The sequence below is a fragment of the Myotis brandtii genome, unplaced genomic scaffold, assembly GCF_000412655.1.
Source record: "Myotis brandtii unplaced genomic scaffold, ASM41265v1 scaffold209, whole genome shotgun sequence".
In the NCBI taxonomy this organism is placed as follows: domain Eukaryota; kingdom Metazoa; phylum Chordata; class Mammalia; order Chiroptera; family Vespertilionidae; genus Myotis; species Myotis brandtii.
The window spans coordinates 866228-874718 of record NW_005357806.1 but is presented as its reverse complement, the minus strand read 5'-3'; the positions used below and the strand labels follow the sequence as shown (position 1 = coordinate 874718).

General features: G+C 39.4%; 2 protein-coding genes across 6 annotated transcripts in view; one reads left to right on the top strand and one right to left on the bottom strand.

The window, feature by feature from the left end:
• The window catches only part of AMN1 (antagonist of mitotic exit network 1 homolog), a 35901-nt gene extending 33861 nt beyond the window's left edge, over positions 1–2040 (top strand). For both annotated transcript variants that reach the window (XM_005865659.2, XM_014539214.1), the window contains exon 7: positions 1622–2040. In XM_005865659.2, coding sequence (XP_005865721.1) covers positions 1622–1695 — 74 coding nt within the window. In that variant the 3' untranslated portion in view covers positions 1696–2040. The remainder of the gene's footprint in view (positions 1–1621) is intronic.
• Positions 2041–3799: 1759 nt separating this feature from the next.
• METTL20 (methyltransferase like 20) overlaps positions 3800–8491 on the bottom strand; it is an 11454-nt gene continuing 6762 nt past the window's right edge. For all 4 annotated transcript variants that reach the window (XM_005865657.2, XM_014539203.1, XM_014539202.1 and 1 more), the window contains exons 4-5: positions 5960–6090; positions 3800–4539 (exon numbers count right to left, since the gene is read on the bottom strand). In XM_005865657.2, the coding sequence (XP_005865719.1) occupies positions 4196–4539; positions 5960–6090 (475 nt within the window). In that variant the 3' untranslated portion in view covers positions 3800–4195. The remainder of the gene's footprint in view (positions 4540–5959; positions 6091–8491) is intronic.

Sequence of the window (8491 nt, the reverse complement as noted above, 5' to 3'; positions counted from 1 at the left end):
CACACACACACACACACACACACACACACACGTTTGTACAATTCTAATATTGTTATCCTCACAGCAACTTGACCCCCATATTGGCAGTGCCCACTGTAGTTAGCCATCAGATTACCTGAATTAACAGGCTTATCTTCTCTATTATACTTGTAAATATTTATAAAATTTCCTAGCCTTACTGTCAGACTATAAGAGAACTCCATGTTATAAATTAGGTCTTGAAACTGTTAGAAGCACTCTGATGTTATTTCTGCTGAAGAGACAAAAAACTAAGCTGCTATTTTAAAATATTGTAAATCAGGAGAGTAATTTTTAAACTTACTAAGTTTTAATTTAATTATATCTGCAATGATTATCACCAAGTACAACTTACATACTTTTGTTAATCTCCTACAGTGTACATGCATTTCAGTTTCTCTTAACTATTTAAACATATTTCACAGTATTCATAGGCACTGAGGTTTAGATTTTAGAAGGGCAATAAAGCAATTAGACAGTACCAGCGTCCTTATGTTTACATTGAAAGGCAGAAAACCCAACAGGAAACCTGCTGCTTTAAACTGACTGGAATTTTAGTGATATCTGAGGATTTGTTTCAACATGGTTACTTTACAAGTTCCATAGATTTCTAGATGATAACATTGTCAAGATTTATGACAAAGAGCCAAAACAAAAGTATTTTAAGACCCAAGTAGTTTGCTTCAGTTTCTCTGTTACCTCATCCTTATTAATTCATTCATTATTAATCCAACACAACAGAATGCTTCTTTATGAAGCATTAGAACTCAAATCATTTTTTTTGTTTGTAAAAATGTGCCCAGCCTCACTTTTTTCACTGTGTATTCTACAAACATGTCTAAATTACATTTTCCTTGATCATTTGAAGTTAGTTTATTAATTTATATTTCCCTTGTTTCTTTTTCTTGGTGCTTCAAAAGCCCCTGCCATAAATCTCTTTCAAAAAGTGGTCTCCAGCCCAGTCAGTTTGGTTCAGTGATTGAACATCAACCTATGAACAAGGAGGTCACAGTTGAATCCCGGGCTGCGGACTCGATCCCCCGTAGGGTGGTGTCTGAGGCAGCCAATCAATGATTCTCTCTCATCTTTGATGTTTCTCTCTCTCCCTCTCTCTTCCTCTCTGAATTCAATTTAAAAAATATATATATATTTTTAAAAGTGGTCTCCATCTATGTTAGTCATAGATGTTTAGAGAGATGGTAAAAGTTTCCTTACAAGTCATGTAAACAACTCCCTTGTTTTAAGGGAACAGAGCCCTGGCTGGGTGGCTCAGTTGGTTGGAGTGTCATCCAGTACACCAAAAAGGTTACGGGTTCCATTCCCCATCAGGGCGGGTTCAATCACCAGTCAGGGCGCATACGGGTGGCAACCAATTGATGTTTCTCTCTCACATCAATGTTTATATCTCTATCACTTCCTCTCTAAAAATCAATAAAAACATATCCTTGGGTGAGGATTACAAAAAAAATGGAACTGGAAGTCAAAACCTAAGTCACCTGATCCACAATCTCTAATTCTTTCCCCAATAAAACAGTTTCCTAAAGACACATGAAATATCTCTGATTACTGTGAATTAATGTATTGTCAATGTTTCCTTTTATAGATCATTCACGAGAAGTCTTGGAGCAATTAGTAGGCCCAAACAAATTAAAGCAAGTGACGTGGACTGCTTATTGATGCTTATCCAAGTTATGCTCTTCATACTGTCAGGAAATGATGGTCTTGGAGATTGGCTTTCCAACATGTAATATGGTTTGTGACTTACCAGACTCTTAAATGCTTTAATAGTGCTATTATTCTGTGTTTGTTTAATGAGTCATTGTTTTAGAATTTTAATCCTAGCATGCCCCTCTGATAGATTTGGGGGTAGGGGGAGAAGGCACTGTGTTTGTTTCTTAATAACAAAGATTTTAAATTATCTGTTTTCCCTGGAGATTTCCTTTTCCTACCCAAATATTTGAGCTGTTGTAAAAGAAATGTACCAATGTGGATAAATTTTAAGTAAAGGTATTTCTAAAAGTATAACTACCTTTTTAGCTATTTTCTGGCTCCTACCTTCCTGAAGTATTTAAATGCCCATTGGCCAAAAGCTACGCTGAACACTGGCCTATAAATTCTGTATAGAATTTAATATTTCAGTGAAACAAAGAAACATAACAGTTAATGTCATAATCCATGATGTCATACACCTTAGCCATTCAGCATATGAATGTTACTGAGGCCCTTGCCCAGTCACTTATTTCATTGGTTTTTATGGCTATTTTTCTCTGAAAATAGTTCCCAGACCCAATTCCAACATGGGGTGGGGGATAGAATCAGATTCTATTCTATTCTGGAGGTAGAAACAGATTCTACAGGTTAAGGGTCCAGTCCTACAAGACTGCCCCCCTTCTGTCCCTGCCCACCCAACACACTTCAGACACCAGTTGCAAGTCCAGGTTGTTACTTGTGCGTCTGATCAATTGGCTACAAATTGGAGGTACCAAGGATCCCTTCCTTGAGTTAGATGTTTCCTAGAAGGACTCACAGAACTCAGGAAAACCTGTTTACTCACTAAATTACCAGTTTGTTATAAAGAATATTAAAGGATAAAAATCAACATCCTGATGAAGAGATACACAGAGAGGTCACAAAAAAGGAGCCTTTTATCCTCACAGAGCTAGGGCCCAGAGCGGTGGCAGGTGGAAGGCTTCTGGAAGCTCTCCACACCCCCTCCTTGTGGGTTTTTATGGAGGCCTCATTATGTAGGCAGGGTTGATTAATTCAACTGGTTGTCCCTCTCACCTCCCCAGAAAATAGGGGTGGGACTGAAAATTCCAACCTTGTATTCATGGTTGGTTTGGGACAACCAGCCCCCATTCTTAGGTGCTTTGCAAAAGTCACCTTAATTAACATCACATGAATAACAAGACACCTTTTCACCTTTATGGCTCTGGGTTCAGGAACTGAGAACAAGAGACCACATTTATAATAAAAGATGCTTATTGTTTAGGAAATTCCAAAAGTTTAGAGTACTATGAGCCAGGAATTATGGATGCAGACCAAATACATTGGATAAATATATTTTGGTCACATCCTTGAGAATAATGAGCCCTACATTCTTAGCTCTAGGATTGGTCCAGGACGGTTCTCAGCCAGATGTCAGCCATCTGGATGCTGGATGCCAGGGCATCTGGAGGATGGGCATCCTGAGTCCTTAGGGAGTAGTCGGAGGGTTATCCAAAGGTAAATAAATGTCCAGGCATTGATATAGAATGGGAAAATTCAAAAGTTTAAGTTCCTAAGCTAGTTAAGACAAGAAAAAGAATTGTTTCCTTATGCCTCACCTTCATACTGTTAAAGTGACTCTATTTTGTATTTTCCCTATCTTCATTCTTTTTTTTAAATCACTTAACAATTTTTTCCCAAATTTTATTTATTGGATATTTTTCCACTGATTTTTTTTTAGAGAGAGTGGAAGGGGCAGGGAGAGACAGAGCAAGAGAAGCATTGCATCGATTGGTTGCCCTTGAATGGAATTGAACCCAGGACCGATGCTCTATCCACTGAGCAAGACTGGCAAGGGCCCTATCTTCATTCTTTTCCTCAATATATACATACATCTTTTTTGCATAGTGGTATTCTATACACATTCTCCTTCACATTGTTCCTCTCTTATATCATAGTGGTTTGTTTTTTTTAATACGTAAGATTCTATAAACCTGGGATGTGTAGTGGTGGCATAACCAATTTCTAACTAACCTTAGTAAGCCATAAAGAGGCATATGGTGTCAGTACAGAGTATGTTGGAAATTCTAAAATCTTTATTTTTATCCCTGGTTGTCCATTAAGACCCTATTATGTACTAAATACTATAGTCTTCTATATTTTATATTTTTGTTTGTTTAATTCAACACATCACATAGTTGTCCTCAACTACAGAAACCGACTCAGCTACAATATCTAATTCTCTCCCCAATTTACTTATTGCTACCATTTACTGCCTTCTATAATTATATTCCGATAGCAGTAAAACTAGAAAAAAATTACAGATAAAGAATTATATATTTGGCATAATGCAGAACTAGTTACATGACAAAAGTCTAAATCTTCATATTTTGGAAACAAGATTTGCCATTTCACAGGAACTGCATTCTTCAAACATAGGTATATCCATACTTGGAAGCATTTTGACAATTCAAGGCTGGAAATCCCACACGGCGCTTGTTGTCAGTCCATTGTTTTCCTGCCTAGTAGGTTCTGGAAGTGAATATTCTACCACTTTGTGCAGCTGATGCTGAATGCTGTGTCCTCTGAACTGGGGCCGGCCTGGGTCACCAATCAGTACTCGAGTTTTGTGAGTCCAAAAGCAATCCTTCAGCCATCGATGAAGACTATCTGCAAGGTCTTCATCATAAAACATATCTCCAAGCACAATAAGGTCCCACTTATCTTGTTCCAAATCCAAAATGTTTTTGGTTAAAATGGGAAAAGGTTTCAGTTGGTTCAATTCACAATTTAGTGTGATAGCCATTCCTGCAACTTTAAAAAAGGACATGATGAATTGGTATATACTAGTACTACACTGTTTGAATTCCCTATTGATTAATTTAGTTTATAATATCTCTTAACAATGTTTTCTCCCTTTAAAAAGATTCTTTTAAAACATATTTTTAGCCCTAGCCGGCTTGGCTCAGTGGATAGAGCGTCAGCCTGCGGATTGAAGGATCCTGGGTTTGATTCCGGCCAAGGGCACATGCCTGGATTGCGGGCTTGATCCCCAGGGGCGGGCAGGAGCCAGCCGATCAATGATTCTTTCTCGTCATTGATGTTTCTATCTCTCTCTCCTTCTCCCTTCCTCTCTGAAATCAATAAAGAAATATATTTAGAAAACAAAAACAAAAACATTTTTATTGATTTTTTTAGAAAGAGAGGAAGGGAAAAGGAGAGAGAGAAAGAGAAACATTGATGTAAGAGTGAAACATCGATTGGCTGCCTCCTGCATGCCCCCACCAGGGATTGAGCCTGAAACCCAGGCATGTGCCCTGACCAAGAATCAAACCGGCAACCTTTTGGTACACAGGATGACCCAACCAACTGAGCTACACTGGCCAGGACAAAGTTGTGTGTATTAATTGATTTTAGAGAGAGGAAAGGAAGGAGGGAGAGAGAGAGAGAGAGAGAGAGAGAGAGAGAGAGAGAGACATCTATCAGCTGCCTCCTGCATGCGCCCTGACCAGGGATCAAACCTATGTAGGTGCCCTGACTGAGAATCAAACAGGCCACCCTTCAGTGTACAGGACGATACTCCAACCAACTGAGCCACACCGGCCAGGTTTCCTTTTTTTTGTTGAAAGATGTTTTTAGGTAAGAAAGCCTAAAGTTAATGCCAATGTAAGCTATTTATTGTGATTTTCAAATATATAACTGGATATCCTGAATATAAAACAAACAAAAACACACCTGGAAATGTTGGAGTTTTAAGGAACATTTGTTGATCGAAGTCTGGTTATTGGGAGACAGGAAACAAGCCTTGGGCTTGAGCAAGATGGCAAGTTAAAACTGAGCCCCCTGTATAAAATAAGGATCTTCAAGGACTAGATCAGGGGTCCTCAAACTACGGCCCAGGGGCCACATGCAAATACAAATATTGTATTTGTTCCCATTTTGTTTTTTTACTTCAAAATAAGATATGTGCAGTGTGCATAGGAATTTCATAGTTTTTTTTAAAACTATAGTCCGTCCCTCCAACGGTCTGAGGGACAGTGAACTGGCCCCCTGTTTAAAAAGTTTGAGGACCCCTGGACTAGACCCTCAGTGAAAGGGAAGACTAGAAGAAAATCAGATAAAATTAAAACTTATCTGTCTGGTATAGGCTATCATATTGAGGCATCATAGATATTTATCCTGGAAGGGAAAAAACAGGATGAGCTTCACAGATTTTTAAATACGAAATCCTTACTAGGGTCTATGTCATTGGCCAAGATCCTCGATGCCCCACTCATCTTAGCAGCGATAGCCGTAGCTCCGCATCCACTCCCGAGATCTAACACAGATTTTCCTCTGACAACATCAGGATTATCCAAAAGATACCTAAGTTAGAAAAAATGGGGAAAGCATGGGAGAAATTCAGTAGAGCTGTTCAAAAAGAAAGTAATTTCTTTGGGTTCAATGAACAAAGAAATAATAGAACTTAGCAGAAGAATTTGGTCTGATCTTGGCAAGTTTGGCCTGACCAGAGTGAGATAAAATGTCAATCTTAGCTGGACAAAGGTGGCAGAGAGAGGACCTAGTCATTTGATTACTCTTCAGCATGTGTGAAGAACAGTACCACACAGTTACTAATCAGGCACTTCAAGTCAACTGTTTAAAAGTTTTGAGCACTTACTGTGATCCAGAAACGATCAAGAACTAAGAATCCAGACTGACAAAATACGACTATAATCAGGACTCAGTACACTAGAGCCAAGATCCAACATCTCCTTTTGATTGTTCATCAGAGTGGTTTTACATTGCTTGAATTGTCTTATAATGACCATCAAAGTTCAGTTCAACCAAAGAATTTGGACCAGGGCTAAGTAGTTACCAAACAATTGAAGATGAGTGGGAAACACTGATATAATGAATTTCAACAGACACTTGATCTTAGTGTTAGAATAATGAAGAATAGCGGGGACTATGGCAAAGTAGAGGTGTGCATGCCATGTCTAAAGGGACAGCTGCTACCCATCTTCAGCTAATTGTTGCCACACAGAAATCCCATGTTATCAGAGATGATTCCTGTTTTTCAAATCAATGCATATTTTTACATGAAATCTCTCAGGTTTTAAATGTTAGCAACTGATTTTTAAAAAGAAGTGTGTTGAGAAGCCAGAGCTGGTGTATTGAATTAAGAATATGCAGAGTATGGCCCGGTGAATGAAGAGACCCAAGCCATCCACAGCAGAGCAGCAGGTGGCTAGCTCCCTCTGCATGGCAGCTTCCACTTTGGGGAGGTGAAAACAGGGGGTCATTTTGACTGAAGGTGGTTTCAATACACGCACAAAGGAAATAGAATCACAAGATTTATTGCTTCCAGATCCCAGAAGCAAGGAGGTACAATGAGCTGAGGGGAGGGCAGTCTTCTGTTCCAGGTCACAGTGGAGATAGAGAGGGAGATGCACAGGTGAATTGGGCAGAGGTCACTGACTTTTCCAGGACTTAACTCTAAGTGGTTATTCTAAAAGGTTACCTGGGAAAAGCAAATTGGGAACTTACAGCAGGTATCCTAAACTCAGATCCTTTAAAAATGCCCAGATTCAGTGTCAGCAGGGTTATCACACTGTAAAACGCCTAGGCAGCAACTCTCTTCTCATCACAATAAGTAAAAGCGAAACAGAATACATCTATGGGTCACCAGTTTGTGTTCTGATTCACACAGCCTCTTAAGGATTTAACTGTATATTTGGAGTTGATAAACAATAACTTTAATAGAAAAGAGTCACTTATAATGCCAGTACTTTTTAAATATGATGTGAGGAGTAAAGCTTGGAAATTTGGCAACACAACAATCAGAAAATTGAAATTGTTTGATGCCACCTGGAAAGCTTTCCAGTTTTCTCCCAAAAGCTCTATGTTTGCATTTTGCTTTTCATTTAAAACTATATATAGCATTAACTCTGTTTGGCCATACCATTCATGTGAAAGAGAAGTCCTTAGCCTTTTTGTTTTCCAGCCCTGTAACCTCAAGGCATAAACAGATGAAATCATTTACCAATCCAAGAGCAAAGACTAGATTGAAAGCCGAAAGTTCTAGTCTTTGTTTCAGCGGCTGTGTTTTAATAAAAAGCATAGTGTGAATGTGAGAAAATTTCCTAAAGAAGAGCTCTGCAGTGTGGAGAGGTGGAAGGAGGGGCCTTACAATGCAGATTCAAGTCGTGAGTTCACCTGAGATGTCAATAAACCACTAGCGAAGAGGGAGTCCTTGAGCAGCCCATTCACAGTCTCCTTTCCTTACAGTGGTTCTCAACCTTCTGGCCCTTTAAATACAGTTCCTCATGTTGTGACCCAACTATAAAATTATTTCCGTTGCTACTTCATAACTGTAATGTTGCTACTGTTATGAATCGTAATGTAAATATCTGATATGCAGGATGGTCTTAGGCGAGCCTATGAAAGGGTCGTTCTACCGCCAAAGGGGTCGCGACCCACAGGCTGAGAACCACTGCTTAGGACACTGAGAAGAGGCAATGATGGAGGGGTGTGAGGCCTCAGGGGCAACACTGACAGGATTAGGTTGGGAGAGCTGAAGGACTGGGGCCTTAGGTTCTATCTGGGACCCCTGCACTGGCCATACATTATGAACCATGAACCTGAGAACAGTGTAAGGTCTGGATATTTATAGCTACCTCTGGTCTTGATGGCTGACCCTAGGACTTCTCTTGGGAAAAGGACTGTATTTGGGGAAATACCTTGATAAGCTGGGAGTAGAAGGTAAAACTATGTAACAAAGCAA